Source organism: Rhinopithecus roxellana, chromosome 11 (genome assembly GCF_007565055.1).
Source record: "Rhinopithecus roxellana isolate Shanxi Qingling chromosome 11, ASM756505v1, whole genome shotgun sequence".
Classification (NCBI taxonomy): Eukaryota; Metazoa; Chordata; class Mammalia; order Primates; family Cercopithecidae; genus Rhinopithecus; species Rhinopithecus roxellana.
Genome location: NC_044559.1, coordinates 4,055,780 through 4,075,600, shown reverse-complemented (window position 1 = coordinate 4,075,600; position 19,821 = coordinate 4,055,780). Strand labels below are relative to the sequence as shown.

The 19,821-nt window shown below is 38.5% G+C and overlaps 1 protein-coding gene across 50 annotated transcripts in view; it reads right to left on the bottom strand.

Annotated features, from left to right (window-relative positions):
- Positions 1-19,821, bottom strand: part of PTPN20 (protein tyrosine phosphatase non-receptor type 20) — a 102,656-nt gene that overhangs the window by 15,298 nt on the left and 67,537 nt on the right. For 10 of the 50 annotated variants that reach the window (XM_010383737.2, XM_030940210.1, XM_030940237.1 and 7 more), the window contains one exon: positions 18,418-18,508. The exons of 23 other annotated variants lie outside the window; for them this stretch is intronic. In XM_010383737.2, coding sequence (XP_010382039.1) covers positions 18,418-18,508 — 91 coding nt within the window. Of the gene's footprint in view, positions 1-2,152; positions 2,488-18,417; positions 18,509-19,821 lie in introns of all 50 variants that reach the window. 17 more of the 50 variants (XM_030940214.1, XM_030940232.1, XM_030940215.1 and 14 more) reach the window with 2 other exon arrangements.

Below are 19,821 nucleotides of genomic sequence, written 5' to 3'. Positions count from 1 at the left end.
ATGACCATGAGAGTAGACTGTGGGTCCCACTATTGTGCTGAGCCCCCTTGAAGTGGAGTCACGAAACTCTTCCCAGCATTGTCAGATAAAGCACTTTGAATTTACCTATATCTCATTCAAAGAGATCATGACCCTTTCCCCAGTGTGGGGCCCTTATTTTACCACACGTGGGACCCTAATGGAAGAACTCAAAATGAGTTTCTCACTTCTCCTCTGCTTCTTCTGAATGTGCCTCTTTTTCCTAAGCTTCCTGAATAAAGATGCTAGTGTTCAGAGCTCTATTCTAATCCACAGTGTCTACTGAAATTTGTGATAGTTAATTTTATGTGTCAACTTGGCTGAGCCCTGGTACCCAGATACTAGGCCAAATATTGTTTTGTGTCTCTGTGAAGGTATTTTTTAGGTGAGATTAACATTTAAATTGGTAGAATTTGAGTAAAGCAAGTTATTCTCCATAAAGTGGGTTGGCTTCATCTAATCAGCTGAAGGCCTTAACAGAACAAAAACTGATCTCCCATGAGCAAGAAGGAATTCTACTAGCAGATTGCTTTTGGACTCAAACTGCAATTCTTCCCTGGGTCTTCAGCCTACTTTCCCACCCTGCAGATTTGCCAACCCTCCACAATCACTTGAACCAATTCCTTAAAATTAATCTCTCTCTCTGGGTCAGTCCCATAACCCGTACTCAGGAATCTCAATGTTATACTGCTGGAAAAACACACACACACACACACACACACACACACACACACACACACACACACACACACACACACATAATCACATATTTTGTTGCTATCACAAATTTGTGGGTCAAACCTCAGCATCACTCAGCAACCCTTTTCCTGGTGATTGTGCTCCCATCAACTTCTTTGGTGGTGACTCCAAAACCCACCACTCTCTACAAGTTTCCTGTTCGACTCCTATTCCCTTCACTCCTGTTAACACATGTATCACCTACCTGCCAACTGAATCCACTAGAGCAATCTAACTCATTGCTTTCTGCTATAAACCATTCCTTTTCTGTTTTCTAAGTCTATTAGACCAAGAAATACATGAATTATTCTAGACCAGCGCTTCTCAACAGAACTTTCTATACTGAAGCAAATGTCTTCAATATGACAATATATAGTAGCCACTACCAACATGTGACTAATAAGCCCTAGAAACGTGGCTACTGCAGGTGAGGAACTCAATTTGTTATTTTACATAAATTTAAATAACTTAAATTTAAACAAATATCCACATGTGGTTACTATATTGAATATATTTTCAACCCCTCCTCTGTCACTTATAAATCATAAGTCATAACTCACTTATAAGTCTCCCAATTTTATCTGCAAAACACTTGCGTCTGTGCTTTCCACCCCCATGCCAACAGCCGTAGTTGATCATGTCACTTACTAAAATTCTTCAATGTCTCCCAATTATCTTCATAATAAAGTTCATGCTACTTAGCTGAAATTTAAGACATTTCACATTCTAGGTGGCCCCTGCTTACTTTTGATATCCTCATCTCATCTTTTATTACTCCCTGGCACTGAACTTTTACATTTCAGAAACACTTAACTACTTACATTTGTCTCTATACACACCTTGTATTATTTTATATTTTGATCATCTACTTTCTCCCTCCATCTTTCTCATTTGGATAATTCTCAAAACAAATGCCACCTCCTCCAGTAAACCTGCCCCCAAACTCCAAGTAAAGCTAAGTATTTACCTTCTGAGCCCCAAAGTGGCCCAGACATATCTTAACATTATCACTCAACACAGTAAGTTAGGTATCTATTAGTGAGTGTACCAACCTCTCCACTACTCGGTAAGTACTGATAGTGCCTGGCCCAGTGATTAGCATACCTTAAGGATTCAACACATATCTGCCACACTTGGCAGAAGCAGGTGTAACCCAGAATCAGACAACTTCAACAGTCACTCTCCCTACCCCACCTCTCTTTTCCAATTTGTTCTTCTCTACAGAATCTGGTTAAGGAGAAGGAGAAGTGGTGGTGGCTTCTGGTACCAGGGACAAGTAAAAAGCTACTTTAAGAAGTATCATCGGTCTATTTTCCATCCTACCCCTAACTTCTAGTTCTAAGACATTTGCTTATGTGGTGAAACATATATCTAATACTGATGTTTAAAAACTTACGGACTTCTCCACAACTTGAAACATTCGAATGATGAAACATTGAAGTATCTGGTAGTTCTCCAGGAATACACGGAAGTGTTTCAATTCCAATGGCTTCTTCAGAGAAATGGGCCAGTAAGGGTAGCATTTGATAACTCCACCTTCTATCTCTCTGGTTATCATGGCAATAACATTACAATTATTTTCCAACACCATTTGCCAAAAGTCATCTATGGTGCTCAGCAGTGGTCCTTGAGTAGCGATATAAAAATACTCTTGTCCACAATTGACTATCCTAATATAACTAGCATTGATGTAGTCCTTGCTTTTTCCAAGAGGAACGCGTGTTGAATCATCTGTTACAGAAACAGAAACATCTGGTAGATAAAGGTGGGAGATACATCACACCCAGCCTTCACAAAAGGATTTCACACACATAAATCCATATATCTCTTTGACCAATAAAGAAGATGGCTCAGGAGTTTTTTTTCCAAAAGGGTTGAGTCCATGAGTTTAAATTCTTTCCTCCCTGAAAACTATTGGCATGACCTAAGAAATATACAATTATGAGAGGTTTATTTTTCAGATCAGTTTTTAATAAACACAGAATGATATCATTAGCATCCAGGTACTTCTGGAAATTTCTGCTAGAACTGGCATGGGCAAGATTAAGTCAAGGGAAGTATCCTCTAGTTTGCAACTGAACACAACAGAGAAGAAACTCTCTGTGGGAGTAAATGAATGATATTCTCCTGCAAATCTGTGAAACCTGCAAACCCAGAGCAGCAGAGACCAGGGGAAAAAAAAATCTAATAGTTGACTGCAGACAAATTCTAGGATTAATGGAATTCCACCAGTGTCCTCCAAACTAGACAGCCATATTTTACGTCCATTCTCAGCCTTCAGCTGGTGATGGGACATGTTATTCAAAGCAAAGATATTGTGGCAAAAGGATGCTACCAAGGGGATTTGCTCCAAGTAATATGGGACTCACCTAACATGGACTGTTATAACAAATATGAGAGGGAAAACCAGCTATTTGGCCTACTAAGCTTCACTGCTCCAGGAGTTCCTTCTTCACCTAACACAGACATTGAAGCTCTGGTTCCACCACCATTCCCCACATTAAGAGCACAAACACACACAGAAAAGGAGGCCCTCCTCTGTCATGCAGCTCTCTCACCAATAACCTGTCCTTACTACTCAGAATCACACAGACCATTTATCTAGTAAATATGCTGACAAGACCTGAACAGGCATTTACATAATATCTGGCAGAACTCTTCTCAAATTTTAACATAGTACACAGAAACTTTCCCTTGTAAATATGAATAAGCAGAAAAAACAGCCAGGCGCAGTGGCTCACACCTATAATCCCAGCTACTCATGCGGCTGAGGCAGGAGAATCGCTTGAACCAGGGAGGCGGAGGCTGCAGTGAGCCAAGACCGCTCCACTGTACTCCAGCCTGGGCGACAGAATAAGTGAGACTCCATTTAAAAAAAAAAATTACTAGATATATAAAGATACCCAGTATTTCAAAAAGGGAGCCCATTCTAAAAAATCACAACAAATGTTCTCCTTTCTATAAAAGGTGATAACACCTTAAAAACTCATATTTGTATATTAAATAAAACTCAAGAGAGCATTAATTGTTTAAAATAATACTATATATCTATGTTTACTAACAAATATGTTATATTACTAAATTATAGAGGCAGTAACAATGGCTTTGTAGGGAGATCTTTCATCATATATATGTACATATATGATGATATATGTCATATAATAAGCCTGGCAAGTGTTCATCACAATGTTAGCAGCAGTTATTACAGTATATAAACAGTATGAATTACTTCATAGTAAAAAAAGCATTTTTTAAATTTTGAAATGAGATTAAATATGTGAAAATTAAATAATCTAAACTAATAAAAGCTTGATTTCATATAAAAGTCACAATCATTCAACTCAAACTCCTAAAACAGGAATTGAACAGAAAAACAAATTCATGTTTAACAAACCAGCTTAAAAAATTTTCCCAGAACTCAGAAAAAAAAATTTTTTTAAACCTACAATAGTGATTAAAGTGCTAAAAGACATAGCACATACAAGGGGAATATAAAAAAAGAATTTCAGAAGCAAGCTGTGGAATTCACTGCAGAAAGGAAATAATTCAAGTGATCATAGGAAAACTCCCTAAACAGAAGCGAGAGTACTAATAGAACGCAGTGAAACATGCATACCAGGTTCAAGCAGCATGATACACTACACGTATCACCTTGTCAACTCCAAAACAAACCTTTGAGGGAGGTGCTATTATATTCATACTTTTCAAATAAAGAATCTGTACAAAGTAACTTGTTCCATATTATGCAGAAATATTCTAGACTCCACAGACTAGGTAAATCTGGACTCTGGTCCAAAAATAATTCCAAGCTCTGTTGTCCATCAAGGAAGACCCAAGTTTGCAGAGAGAAAGGCCTAAGTGTCAGACAACATTAATGAAGAGAGCCACTAAGACCCCTAGACCAGCAGAGCATAAGGCCACATGAACAGGAAGCAAAAACTATGCTAATGGATGACTAGGGATAATGGCGACTGGTGCCACTCCCATTTCAACCCCTTGATTCTTGAATCCTGGCTATGGTAGAAACAGTATCATATATTGGATGCTGATCTGGGGCATATATAACCTCCTGGAGAACATTACCCCAGCCCTGCAAGGTACTGCCACCTAGCTTTCACTGTAATTGAGTCTTCGAAGGCCATTTATCCATTCTATCAAGCCAGCTGCTTTGAGAGGATAAGGAATATGCTAACACAGTGGCAGTGAGGCCATTGCCACAAGGTATTTGCCACAAAGTGAGTTCCTTGATTACAGCAATGCTGTATGGAATACCATGATGGTGGATAAGGCATTCTGTAGGTCCACAGATGGTAAATTGGCAGGAGCACTGTGTGCAGGGAAGGCAAATCCATACCCAGAGTTACTGTCTATTCTAGTAAGAAAAAAGTACTGCTTCTTCCATGATGGAAGTGGTCCCAATGTAATCAACCTGCCATCAGCTAGCTGGCTGATCATCCCATGGAATAGTGCCCATCAGGTACTCAGTGTTGGTCTCTGTTGCTGGCAGACTGGACACTCAGTAGTAGCTGTAGCCAGGTCAGCCTTGGTGAGTGGAAGTCCATGTTGCTGAGCTCATACATAACCTCCATCCCTGCCACTAAGGCCACTTTGTTCATGAGACCTATGGGCAATGACACAATGACAGGGGTGGCTGGGGGAATAGTCTAGCTGATATTCATAGAGCAAGTCATTCTATTCACTTAATTATTAAAGTCTTCCTCTGCTGAGATCAACCTTTGGTGAGCATTCACATGGGATACAAATATCTTTGTGTTTGTGCCTATCTAGCAAGGTCTATTCACATGCCTCTTCCCCAGACCTTACTGTCACCAATTTTTCCAATCATGTTCCTTCAAAGTCCCTGACCATCTGGCTAAGTCATTAAACATAGCCCATGAATCAGTATAGATTTATACCTTTGGCCACTTCTCCAGGCAAAAAAAAAAAAAAACCAAACCACTAAGTGCACTACCCAATATTCTCCCCACTGGGAGTATTTCTCTTAACCACTGTCCTTCAGAGATGTCTCAAAAAAGGGATGCAGTGCTCTAGCTGTCTTCTGGGTGGTACCTTTATATCATGCAGAACCTTCTGTAGACCACATCCAAGTCTTCTCTTCTTCTGTCAGTGGATCATAGGGAACTCCTCATGAGGCAATAGGTGCAGGCTGAAGATAGGTAATGTAGTAGGGGTGGGAACAGTAAGCATTTGAGCAGCTTCCTCGTGTAACTCATTTGTGCCTTCAGGATCTGCTCAAGCCCAGGATCTACCACTTTCATTTGATGGTGGAGTGCTGTTGTGTATACCTAACTTTATGGCTTGGTGGCCCATGGTTAAGCATTCTCTACTTCGTAGTCTATGAAGCAGTCTCTACCAAGGCCCAGTAGCAGGTCAAAAACTGTTTCTCAAAAAGAGAGTCCACAGAGGGTGGCAGGAATTTGCTCTAAAATCCTATGTGCCTGCACTGTGACTCATCTAAAGGGGTCTGCCAAAGGTCCAAACAGCACCCTTATCTGCCATGAACACTTCAAGCACCACTGGATCTGCTAGATCATACGGCCCACGTGGTAGAGAGGCTTACATGGCAGACTGAACGTGTTTCAGAGCCTTCTCTTGTTTTGGGTCCCACTCAAAACTAGCAGCTTTTCATATCACTTAGTTAATGGACCAGAGTAGCAAATCCAAATAAGGAATGTTTCCTCCAAAACGCCCAGGTTCACTAGCCATTGTGACTCTTTTTTGGTTGTAAGAAGAGCCAGATACAATTTATCCTTCACCTTATGATTATCTCAACATGTCCCACACCACTGGACCCCTAGAAATTTCACTGAAGTAGAAGGCCACTGAATTTTTGTTGTATATATCTCCTACCCTCTGGCAGACAATAAGACTAAAGCATTTGCTACTTCTTGTTCACTAGGTCCAATCAGCACAATGTCATCAATGTAATAAACCTTTGTAATATCCTGTGGAATGGAAAGGTGATTGAGATCCCTGAGAACTAAATTACAACATAGGGCTGAAGAGTTAATTCACCCCTGAGGCAGGACAGTGAGGGTGTATTGCTGGCCCTGCCAGCTGAAAGTAAACTACTTTTGGTGTTCTTGATTAATAGGTATAGAGAAAACAAAGCATTTCCCAGATCAATAGCTACTAGCTACATAGCAGGTATAAAGGGATGTGTTGATTTTCTAAGGCAATGAAACTATATCTGGTATAGCAGCTGCAACTGGAGTCACCATCTGAGGAAGCTTACAATAATCCACTGTCATTCTCCAAATTCCATCTTTTTTCTGTATAGGTCAAACAGGTGAGTTGAATGGGATGTGATAGATATCAACATCACTTCATCCTTAAAGTCCTTGATGGAGGCATTAATATCAGCAATCTCTTCAGGAATGTAGTATTGCTTTTGCTTTTTTACTATTTTCCTAAGCAGAATCAGTTCTAGTGGCTTCCATTTGCCCTTTCCTGCCATAATATTCCTCACTCCACAGGTCAGAGAAGCAATGTGAGGATTCTACCAGTTACTGAGTATTTGAATAATTTATGCCAATTATTCATTCCAGGGCTTGGAAAATAATCACAAGATGGGTTTAGGGACCTACTGAGTCCACTGTGAAATGAACTTGAACTAAAGCTCCATTGAATACCTGACCTCCATAAGCCCCTGCTTTGATTTGTAGACCACAGTGATGTTTCGGGTCTCCTGGAATTGGTGTCAATTCAGAGCCAGTGTCCAGTAGTTTCTGAAAGGTTTGATTATTTTCTTTTTTCCAAATGTACAGTTGCCCTGGCAAAAGGCTATAGGTCCCTTTGGGAAAGGCTGAAAGATTAACCGTATACATTCTTGGCAGTGTGCCAGGGTCCTCCCATTTATTCAAGGTGTTCTGCGTGTGTAAACTGGCTCAAGTCTGGGAAATTATTGACTGGTTGTGATTCTCTGTTCCTACGGTTCAGGTTAGAATTTTGCTCACTTGACCTAGAACTCTTATGCTTACACATATCAAGGAAGAATTTAGTAGACGTCCCATCTAGTTCACTTCTAGGAACACCATGATCAACTAATCAACACCATAGGTCTCTGCAGGTCAGACTGTTCTGATTGCTGCTTTGACTCTGCTGCCTATTACCATACCACATTCACCTTGCCTTTGGCTATCAAGTGCCACCACCTGGCCCTTATTTCTCTGGGATTCAATTATACCCACTGCATTCAGGTTTCCCAATTCAGTGGCAGCAATTTCCACTGCAATATCTGAGCTACAGAGAAGAACAATCACAGTATTCTTCAAGGATGCTGGGACTCGCCTCACAAATATATTTATCACAGTTATGAGAAAAGTACATCCTCTGGACCTCCTGGGGTGGGTGGGCAGGTCTTAAATGATAAACCCAATCTAATGTTCCAATCTCCCTAATCCTTTGGATCCCTTCCTTCGCAGTATATAGTATATATCAAGGCAGTTCTGGCATTTTATCTTCATTTAGACTGGGCCACCTTTTGGTCCATTAAATACAACTAACCAAATAAACTGTAAGAGCTCTTTCTAACTCCCCAAGCCACATATTAAGTCCAGAATCTCTTCTTAGTGGTCCCATTTCAATAAATTCAGCCTGATCAAACACTAAGTTCCTTTCACCATTGTCCCACACCCTTGAAATCCTTCCCCACAAATATTTCCCAGATTTCTGTCAGTATAAATTGGAAAATTCATGTAGTTCTTTTGTAGTGTAACATACTTCCCCATGGACCACACTTCGTACCTTACCTTTAAGGGCCTGCTGAGACTAGAAGCAATGAAGGATGGTGGCTGTGAGTCTTGAGAAGAATCAGCAATGTCTTGCAAGGCAACAAACTCAGGGAGGTAATAAATGTTTCCTCAGGTAAAGTAGCATTAATCTCCTCAGATGGGGGTGGCCTGGCTGCTTTTACTGGCAAGGAAGACTCATCAGAGTCAAGGGGTTCAATACGCCCAGCTTTATAAGGCTCTTCACATATGTCTCCACTCCAATTTTCAAGATCCCATTCCTTCTCAGTCAATGCCCTCATTTTAACAGCAGACACCCTAAAAGGGTGGGGATTCAATTTGCACTGTAATTCAGTCATTTTCAAGATGAGATTTTGGGTTTGGTTTTCTATAATCTCAGTTTTGTTGGAATATAAGAGTTTCTTTCTGGGCAGAAAGAGAAACTTTTGCGTTATTTATGTGGCACTTGAGCTGGGAAAATTAATTCCTAAGATCATCCTTTCCTTCTCTACATCAGGAGTAACTAGCCAATCTCATTGTTCTCATGAGAACTCAAAAATGTTCTAAGGTATCAAATACAGACACCCAGAACCTTGCTTCTTCTAAGTGTCTGAATAGGATTACCTAATGGCAATACTTTGTATATCTCTACTGTCACATTACACTATGAATTATTAATACTCTATTCACTATTGAAAAGTCATTAATGCTTTTACGTCTTATCAGATTAAGGAAGTAATTCATAAAACTCATCCTTAAAACTCTGTTCCTCTAGAATTGCTCTCAGTACCAAATTCTATTACTCTAGATTCTCTAGATAAATAGAATCAATAGGCTGTATATATACGGTGAGAAAGATTTAAAGAACTGACTCATGATTGTGGAGACTGGCAAGTCAATATCTGCAGGGCAGGCCAACAGGTTAGAAACCCAGGGAAAAGCTGACATTGTAGTCTTGAGTCCAAAGGCAGTCTGGAGGTAGAATTCCTTCTTCCTCTGGAAATATGAGCCTTTTTTTTCTTAATGACTTCAACTGACTGAATGACGCCCACTCTCATAATGGAGGCTAATCAGCTTTACTCAAAGTCTGCTAATCTAAATGTTAATTACATCTTTAAAAAATACCTTCACACCAACATCTAGACTCATATGTGACCAAATAGCTGAGTATCATAGCCTAGCCTAGTTGACACATGAAATTAACCATCAAACAAGCTAAAAATTTTAGTAGATGATTTGAAGGAGGAAAGTTTTTTTAAAAACTTAAATTAGTTTCCTATAAGACCAAGTGAAAGAAGAAAATAAGAATAAAAATCAGAGAGATAGAGAAAGTACATGCAAAACTACAGAAGTAGAAGTAACAAGAGAAAAAGTTTTACAAGATAGAACCGAGAGACAACCCTACAATTCATAGAAGCCAAAAAAAAAAAAAAAAAAAAAAAAAAAAGAAGGCAGGAGGAGCAATTACTAACTGATGAAATGTATTACAGCTAAAGGAAGATCAATTAAAGGGTTTATTTGTCTAGGTAAGACTGATGGAAATGAAGCACACCTGGTAACATTATTTAATTCCAGGAAAATAGTTAAAGATTTTGAAGGAAAAAAAAAAAAAACATATTTCTCATGAAGAAAAGGAGTCAGATGACCATTACAGTTCTCATCTAAAACACTGGAAGGAAGAGGACAGTAAAGTAACACTCAGGGGAAAAAAAATGAGAAAAAAAAGAACTAAAATCCAAGATTCCTAAAACCAATAAAAATATTCATTTATCAGGATACAAAAAAAAAAGAAAGAAAGAAAGATAAAGGTAGAGTTTGAGACTACATCAACTACTTATACCCATCTCCAATCAAACAGCTAATAGATCAGAATAGTGATTTAAAATTAAGGGAAAAGAGAAAGAAAATGAAGTAATAGCAACAAATACTACAAAATAAAGTTTCATATCTATAAGAAGAATAACGAGAGCCAGGTATTCCAGCTACTTGGGAGGCTGAGGCAGAAGGATCACTTGAAGCCAAGAGTTTGAGACCAGCCTAAGCAAAAGAGTTTTGTTTCTAAAAAAAATAAATGAATACAAAATTAGCTAGGTGCGTGTAGTGGCACATACCCATCCCCGTAGTCCCAGCTACTTGGGAAGCTGAGGTGGGAGGATTGCTTAAGCTCAGGAGTTTGAGGTTTCAGTGAGCTATGATTGTGATACTGAACTCCAAGTAGACTCTGATTCTTAAAGAAACAAAACAGCGAGGCACGTGGCACATGCCTGTAATCCCAGTACTTTGGGAGGCCGAGGTGGGCAGATCACCTGAGGTTGGGAGTTCGAGACCAGCCTGACCAACATGGAGAAAACCCATCTCTACTAAAAATACAAAATTACCCGGGTGTGGTGGCACATGCCTGTAATTCCAGCTACTTGGGAGGCTGAGGCAGGAAAATCGCTTGAACCCAGGAGGCAGAGGTTGCGGTGAGCTGAGATTGTGCCATTGCACTCCAACCTGGGAGACAACAAGACTCCATCTCAAAAGGAAAAAAAAAAAAAGTTTCTTGAAATAGAAAACAAAGCAATGTACAATAAATACAGTGGTGGATAAGCCTGGGTTTGAATCCCAGATCTCTCTCTATTTGCAGTGACTGTGAGAAAATTACTTAATATCTTTTAGCCTTTTTGTAAAACAAGGACACTAACATACTGACACCTCAGAGGTAGGTTGTTGTGGGAATTAAATATTACTACCTATAACAGACTTAAATTAGTAATAAGCAATAGTAATAAACATATTAGTGTTACTACTACTACTATTACTATTAGTAAGTGGTAGTAATAGAAGCAAACATACAGCAACCTCAAGAAGTACAGAAAGAAGCTTGTTAAATCTCTGCCTTAAAGAGCTTGTTTTCCCATCTATCTACATTATAATGGTGAACTGTATGAAAACTTTTTACAAGTGTAATATACCTTTTGCACTCACAAACCACCTTTTTCACAGTTTATGGAGGTATAACTGTCATACATGTGCACCCATGAGACCACTACAACAATAAAGATAATTAAACATCTCCATCAGTGCAAAACTATCCTCATGCCTCTTTATAATCTATCCTTCTTGCTCTCATCTTGCCCCAAGGCAACCACTGATATGCTCTGTCAATACAAATTAGTTTAAATTTTCTAACATTTTATATATGTGGAACCACTGATACACTCTTTCAATACAAATTAGTTTAAAATTTCTAAAATTTTGTATATGTGGAAGCATATAGTATATTAGTTTTCTAGGGTGGAAATTTATTTTCACATTCTGGAGTCTGGAAGTGCAGCAATTGTTAGGGTTTGGATGTTCGTCCTCTCCAAACCTAATGTTGAAAACTGATCCCCAACATTGGAAGTGGGGCCTAATGGGAGGTTTTGAGACATGGAGACAAATCACTTATGAATAGGTTAATGCCCTTCCTCGGGGTTGACTGAGTTCTCACTCTATTCACTGCTGCAAAAACTGATTATTAAGAAGGACGGGGCCCCTCTCTCTCTCCCTCTTGCGTCCTCTTTCACCACGTAATCTCTGCACATGCTGATTTCACTTCACCTTCTACTATGAGTGGAAGCAGCCTGAGGCCCTCACTACAGGCCCAATCTTGAACCTTCCAGCCAGCAGAACTGGGAGCTAAATAAACCTCTTTTCTTTATAAATTAACCAGCCTCAGGTACTCCTTTATAGCAATACAAAATGAACTAAGACAGAATTGGTACTGAGAATTGGGGTGTTGCTATAAAGATACCTGAAAATGTGGAAGCAGTTTTGGAACTGGGCGATGAGCAGAGGTTGGAAGTGTGTGGAAGGCTCAGAAAAAGACAAGAATATGAGGGAAAGTCTGGAAAAAGTGCCCAAAAGCACTTCAGAAATATCTGGGGCCACCCCTTCCCTAATAGGCCCCAAGGCCTAGAAGGACAGAATGACTTTTGGGGACAGACCTGGAGCACCACTGCCCGTGGCCACCTCAGGATGCTGCTCCCCACATCCTGGCTGCTCTGGCTCCAGCAATAGGTCAAATGGCCCCAGGTAGGGTTTGGGCCACTGCTCCTGAGGGGCTAAGTGGTAAGCCTTGGTGGCATTCATGTGGTGTTAAGTCTGCAGGCATCCAGAATGCAAGGGACATGGAGGCGTGGCAGCTTTAACCTAAATTTCAGAGAATATATTAAAAAGCCTGGGAGTGCAGGTAGATGGCTATTGCGGGGGTGGAGCCACTACAGAGAGCTCCTACTAAGGCAATCTTTAGTGGAAATGTTGGGCTAGAGTTTCCTTAGAGTCCACACCAGGGCAACTCTTAGTGGAGCCACAAAGGTGCTGGAACTCCACCATAGTAGAGCTATTAACAGCATTCCACATCAGCCTGAAAAAGCTGCAGCATTATTACAACCCATGGAAGTAGCCAGTGGTCTGTGCCCCGCAAAGCTATGGGGGAAGGGCTACCCAAGGCCTTGGGAGCCCACCCCACACACCACTGTGACCAATATGCAGGGCATGGAGTCAAAGGAGATTATTTTGAAGCTTTAAGATTTAATGTGTGCCCTGCTGGGTTTTGGACTTGCATGGGGACTATTATTCCTTTCTTTTGACCAATTTTTCCTTTTTGGAATGGAAGTGTTTACCCAATGCCTGTACCACCATTTTACCTTGGAGGTAAATATCCTCTTTTTTGATTTTACAGGCTTACAACTGGAAAGAACTTACTTTGAGTCTTAGATATGACTTTGAACTTTTAAGTTGGTGCTGAAACAAGTTGACTTTTAGGGACTATTGGGAATGAATAATTGTATTTTGCAATGTGGTAAGAACATAAGTTTTAAAGGGCCAGGGGCAAAATGCTATGATTTAGATGTTTGGCCCTTCTAAACCTCATGCTGAAACTTGATTCCCAATGTTGGAAGTGAAGCCTAATGGGATGTGTTTGGGTCACAAGGGCAGATCTCTCATTAATAGATTAATGGCATGAGTGAGCTCTCATTCTATTCGTTCTGCAAGAGCCGGGCACCTCCGCATTTCTCTCCTGCTTCTTCTTTCACCATGTGATCTCTGCATATGCTGGCTTCACTTCACTTCCCACCATGAGTGGAAGCAGCCTGTAGCCCTCACCAGATGCCCACTCTTGAACCTTCCAGTCTGTAGAACTATGAGATAAATAAATCCCTTTCCTTTATAAATTATTCCTTTATAGCAACACAAAACAAACTAAGACAAAGATCAAGGTGGCAGCAGGCTTGGTTTTTCCTGAGGTCTCTCTCCTTAGCATGCCAATGGCTGCCTTCTTGCTGTGTCTTCACTTGGACTTTTCTCTGTGACTTCGGATCCCTGATGTCTCTTGTGTGTCCCAATTGCTTCTTATATAAGGACACCCGATGGATTGGATTGGGCATACTCAAAGAGCCTCATTTTATCTTAATTAGCACTTTAAAGGTCCTATCTCCAAATCAGGTCACCTCTGAGGTACAAAGCATTGGAAATTCAACATATGAATTTTGGGAGAATTTAATTTGGTTCATAACATACAGTATATACTCTTTTGACTGGCTTATTTCACTGAGTAAAATTATTTTAAGATTCATTCATGTTGTTCAATGCATTGTTAGTCATTTTTTATTGCCTGGTTGCATTCTATTATGTAGACATACCACAATTTGTTTATCCACTCTCCCGTTGATGGGCATTTGCACTGTTTCCAGTTTTTGGCTATTATAAGTAAAGCTGATGTGAACATTAATATATAAGTCTTTATGCAGACATATGCTTTACTTTCTCTTAGGTAAAACATATGAATAGAACTGCTGAATCATATGGTAGGTATATGTTTAACTTTATTAGAAACAAACTCCATCATTGTAGTGAGCGTAAAATGGTATCACATTATGGATTTAATTTGCATTTTCCTAATGATTTATAATGGTGGATATCATTTCATGCATTTATTTGCCATCTTCCTTGAGAAGTGTCTGCTCAAATCTTTTGCTCATTTAGTGTTGGGTTATTTGTCCTCTTCTTGATTTGTAGTAATTATAGATTATGAATATAAGCTTTTGTGATATAACTGTTTTGCATGTATTTTTCTTCCAGCCTGTTGCTTTCCTTTTTGGTTTTATAATAATATGCTTTGAAGAGCAGAGATTTTTTCTTATTTGATGAAGTCCAATTTATTTTTTTTCTTTTACAATTTGAGGGTTTTGTGTCCTATTTAGGAAAAAATTTGCCAAACCCAAGGGCAGTAACATCTTCTCCTAGGGTTTCTTTCAGAAGTTTTATGTTTTTAACTCTAATGATAGATCTATAATCTATTTTGAGTTAATTTTTATATAAGTTTTGAGGTAAGAACCAAAGTTCATTTTTGGTATATGAATATGCAACTGTCCAGACGATTTGTTGAAAGATTATCCCTTCCTTATTATCTTGCATTAAATTTAGATATTATCATCTTCCCCTGTTCTTCTCACATGAGCATACAGAGCACTCAATGAGAAATATGTAAACATGCTCTGAAAAGTGAGAAGCTAACAGAAACCTAAGTCATTACCTTTATCAGTTCTGAGTAGATCCCTGAGAGACAGACAAGTAACAGAAAAAGTATTAGGCCAAGAGTTGGAGAACCTGTGTGACTTGCTCTTTTATTAGCCTTCAAAATGCTTTGTAAGTTGTGAAATGGTAAAGAAATGGAAGATACTGTCTTTATACCTAAAAATTCCTATACTACAAAATGAAGGCCATTCTTGCTTGGCATGATGGTACGGGGCCATAAATATGACCATGCAAGTTGAAACCATACAAAAGAATCTTAATAATCAATAGGAAATACTATTTTTGTTTCATGACTCTTAAATTTTTTTGTGAAATCACTAAAAACTCACTTATTGCTGGCTATACATATATAGAGAAGCAAAAAATAGCAAGACTAACATTTATTTAGAACATTGTAATTTAAAACATTAGAAATATTGGGAATTAAAGCATTTAATTTGTTTTTTTTTTTAAAAAAAAACTTACCAAGAGTAGTTTGAACAGTGTCTGCCTCTTCTTTTTGTTGTATAACTTACAATACAGAGTGAGTATTTTTTCTATGTCTAGGCTAACTTCTAAGTCTGGATCAGCTTCCACCTTTTATCCTTGGCACTTATATTGTTGTGAAATAGCTCCAAAGTTTCTTTCTTTAATGTCAAGTTTTTTGCCATCATTGCTTCCCCTAGGTTGCCTTTATCCTTTTCCTCACAACCACTTTGGTCATTCATGTTGGTGAGTTCTCCTTCCACAGGTGCCTTAGGCTGCAACTCTAGAGTCTCTTGAGCAGTAGCAGTGTCAGCATGTCCCTGGTCAGCTAGTTCTTCTATAATTCCGTTCAAATTTCATTCCCAACATGATCACTTTTTGTTTCTTTACTGCAGTTTCATCTCTCTCAGCCAAATCTCTCTCTCGATTATACATTTTGGTAAAAGGTCATAGGGGTTTACCATTGAGAGACGAGAAGACAACACAATCAGATGCTTTGCTGTGTGTGAAATGAATAACAGGCTCACAGTTACCTATCACTGACATATGTTGAAAGAAGTAACATTTATTAGTCACTGGTCATGATGCACATCTGTTATTTACATAGGGACTTGTGGACTAAAGTGCTAGCAAAGATGCTTATTGCTTTAGGCAATTTCTTGCAGTGAATATATTGTGGTAACTAAAATGTGAATTGTATTGTTGTGGGACTGGTGTTATTTAGTTAAAAACAGTAACCGATATTGGAGTATATTGAGGCCATGCAAAGTGAAGGCTGCCTGTATTTGTAGTGTTCAAAGGTGTGTGAATTCATCCATTTAGTGTTCTCAGCATTTGAAGACGACATAACAAATTACTTCTCTAGCTTTCTTGATGTGAATCTTCAGGAACCTTTTCTATAAAGCCAAGAAATGTGTGATTTTAAAAAACCAAAGAGTTTTTTATGATGGCCACTTAAGTTGACTGAGTTTCAGATTAGATTACACTGTGTTATGAGGTAGATACACCAATGGGCCTTTAGGTAGAATATGGTTGAATTACAGTTTCTTTTCTTTTATGAAAAGCAGAAAGTTTCACATAACTTTCCTTACTTTAATGGTTTAACTTTATTTTTTATTATCTTTGAATTTCTTAGTTATAACTCTTTCGATATCCAGAATAAAAACTTCAAGTCAGATAAAATATTATGTGTACCCTCTATTGTAAAATGAGCTTCTTACAATCCCGAGAGGCTAATTATTAAGGCATGTTTGCTTTTAGTCTCCTTGAGGGCAAACTGCACATGCAGGAATAGAAATTATGAAATTTGGACCTTTGACATTTTGGAGAAGCAACAAATTATTAGCATTATTTATTAAAATGTTTAATCATGGTTCATTACTCTGATTTCAGAAGTATTCACCAATGTACTTCTCCACACTCTCCCCACAGAAGATAACAGAATAGATTATTTTAACCATGTTGGAAATGTATTTATTGTTTTTTATAATCATAAAGTTATTTTCAATTTTAATAAACCCACTAAACATGAGGTATTTATCTAATGAGAGCAGTCACTGCATTCCACTCTGGTTTTTATAATAACTATCTCAAGTCTAGTAGGAGAAACAAAAATGAAAATAAATTAAAATATGGTTTGGTAGAAGGGGAGAGTGGTTATGGTTACAAGATGCTAAGAAACTACTGGAAAAACACCAAACCTAGCTTTGAGGAAAATAAGAAAAGCCTGTTGCAGCTGCTTAAGCAGGAACTGCCTCAGCAAAGAAGGGATGAGTAGTTCTTTCAAGAACTGCAGTTTAAGAGGCATAACAACCAATGAACAAAAAAAGAATTATTAATTCTAGATAGCAAAAGAAGTTCTGTGGGAGAGCTAAGGCTAGAGAAGAAAACAGGTGAAATTCATATGCCATGTTAAACAACTGTACCATGACAGTAACAAAGAGCCAAGAAAGAGCTTTAAAAGAAAAGCTACATGTTCTGACTTGCATTTTAAGGAAATCTCAGTAGCTTTTGTGAAAGATCAGAAAGTGAGGCAGTAAAGAAGACCGTAACCAGCTGAGAGTTAAAATGGGCTCAGACTAAGTCAGCAGCTGTGGGAACTGAGAGATGGGGGAGGACCCTGGAGGTATTACAATCAACTGACTCCCTATTTTCTGGTTTGAACTTGGTGATTATGTAAGATGTAAAATATAAGAAGAGGGTTAAGTTGGAGGAAGTAAAATAGTAAATTTAGTTTTGAAAAACCTTGACTCTGAAAGGAATGTGAGTTATGGAATGAGATTTCCTGCCTAAGATAAAATTGCATTGTTGTGTTTTGATTCTGCTCTTTGAATGGCCTGAGATGGATAACTCCTAAGAGTAACTGAGTGGGGAGAACAGAGAAGGTGCCACTACCCTCCCGTCAACACTGGGAAGCAGTTAAGGCCCTGTGGAGACAACCAAAAGGCAGCCTCCTGTTGGAGAGCAGATTAATAGCTTTATTGTCCAGGATGAAGGATGCAAATAGCGTTTTTGTGTGTCTAAACAAAATAGCCAGAGAAGGTGGTTAAGACTTTGGGTACCAAAAGTGGTGTATGACTCAGACTATTGGATTTTGTTTTGGAAGGCTCATGCTCTGAGAAGCAGCAATATATGAGAACAAGGCTGAAGTACTGCTGTAAAGGACCCTGTGACAGTGGCTGAAGGATGTACCAGAAAGAGAGGAACTGACTCTCTCCTATGTAGCACATATCTTAGAATCTGCCCAGGTCACCCAGTGCTATGTGCCGGAACTCTTCATCATGGTCACAGGCCAAAATGTCTCATACAAAAAGCCATACAGTGCCCTTTTCACTTTTGCTAAATGTAAACAGGAAAATAATCAAAACCATTTTTAGCTTACATGGAAGAATATCTCGGTATCTGTTTTTTTCTCTGTTGCTTGGTTGATTCCCAGAGTTGAACTCACCAGGCAGATTCTTCAGTTCCAAAGCCTTTAAAAGGTTAAAAAAATAAATAAATAATAAATTGTGTATTTACTATAACCAATAAACAAGAAAAAAATCTTCCTTTGTTTAGTGCTCATGATCCTTAAACCCCATCTGACATGACCTGCTATTTAATGTGTTTTGTGTTAAGTTAGATCCCCATTTTAAAAGTACTATATAAAGTATCTCAAGTTTAGATGCCAATCAATGAGTTGCTTAATAAGAAAATGTTAAACTTTCTGGAGATACTTCCCATTTGAACTGCATTTTGTTCTTCTTTCATAAAAAAGGAAATACAGGCTAATCACTTCTCCCAACCTACCCACAGATCTATCATTTTACAAATAAAAATAACAAAATAACAATAACCGAAACATGTAAACAAAAAATATATACAAACAGTCTCACAATTTACCCTTCCCCTTTGAAGAAATTATAGTTAGGACCCTAAGAATCCTTCCTTTCAAAAAATTTCTTTACCAAGTGTGAATTCAACAAACACTTATTAAGCATTTAGTAGGTACCTGGCCCTGTTTCAGACACTGGAATACAGAGATGAATTGGATAATGGCCTCATCCTTAAGGAGTGAACAGAGTAGTTAGAAGACATGTAATCAAATACCATGTGACCAATGTATGGAGATACTAGTAAAAATGACAGCACTAGATTGCACCTAAAAGTCAAGAAGAAAAGCTCCTAAAGATGAAGTAGCCCTTGAACTGGGCCTTAGTGAGTCATTGGAAGTTAGCATATGAAAAACAGTGTGTACTTAGAAGGAAAGAGGAGAGAAGGTGAAGGGGTGGAAATAATGGAGGCATAAGCATCCCTTTGGGAAACTGTGACTAATATGGTAATAAGAGCCCAGAGCACATGATCTAGTCCAACAACAGACTAAAACTACAAACGATCTTGTTTCTTATACAAATGAAATTAGGAGGTAGCTAGTCATACTCTATTAGAATATTTGTGGAGAAAGCCTGAGGATCTATATATTTCCAAAGCTCTTGGGTAACTCTTGTGTAGCCAACCTAGCAACCACGGGGAAGAAGGAGCCTGTGAAGGTTTTAAGTAGTATGATAAAATGATCAAGTCTTTCTAAAATTAATTAATGAAATTCATTAATTTTAGAATTAACAATTCTAAAATTAATCTGGAAAAAATCTGTAGGAAGAATGAGAAAAAATTTCATAAATGAATAATGATGGCAGATGAGTCTCATTAGATGCTAAAAGATAATATGAAGCTATGCTAATTAACAGAGTAATACCAATAAAGGAATAAGAAAATCAGTAGAAAAAGTCCAAGAATAAATTAAAAT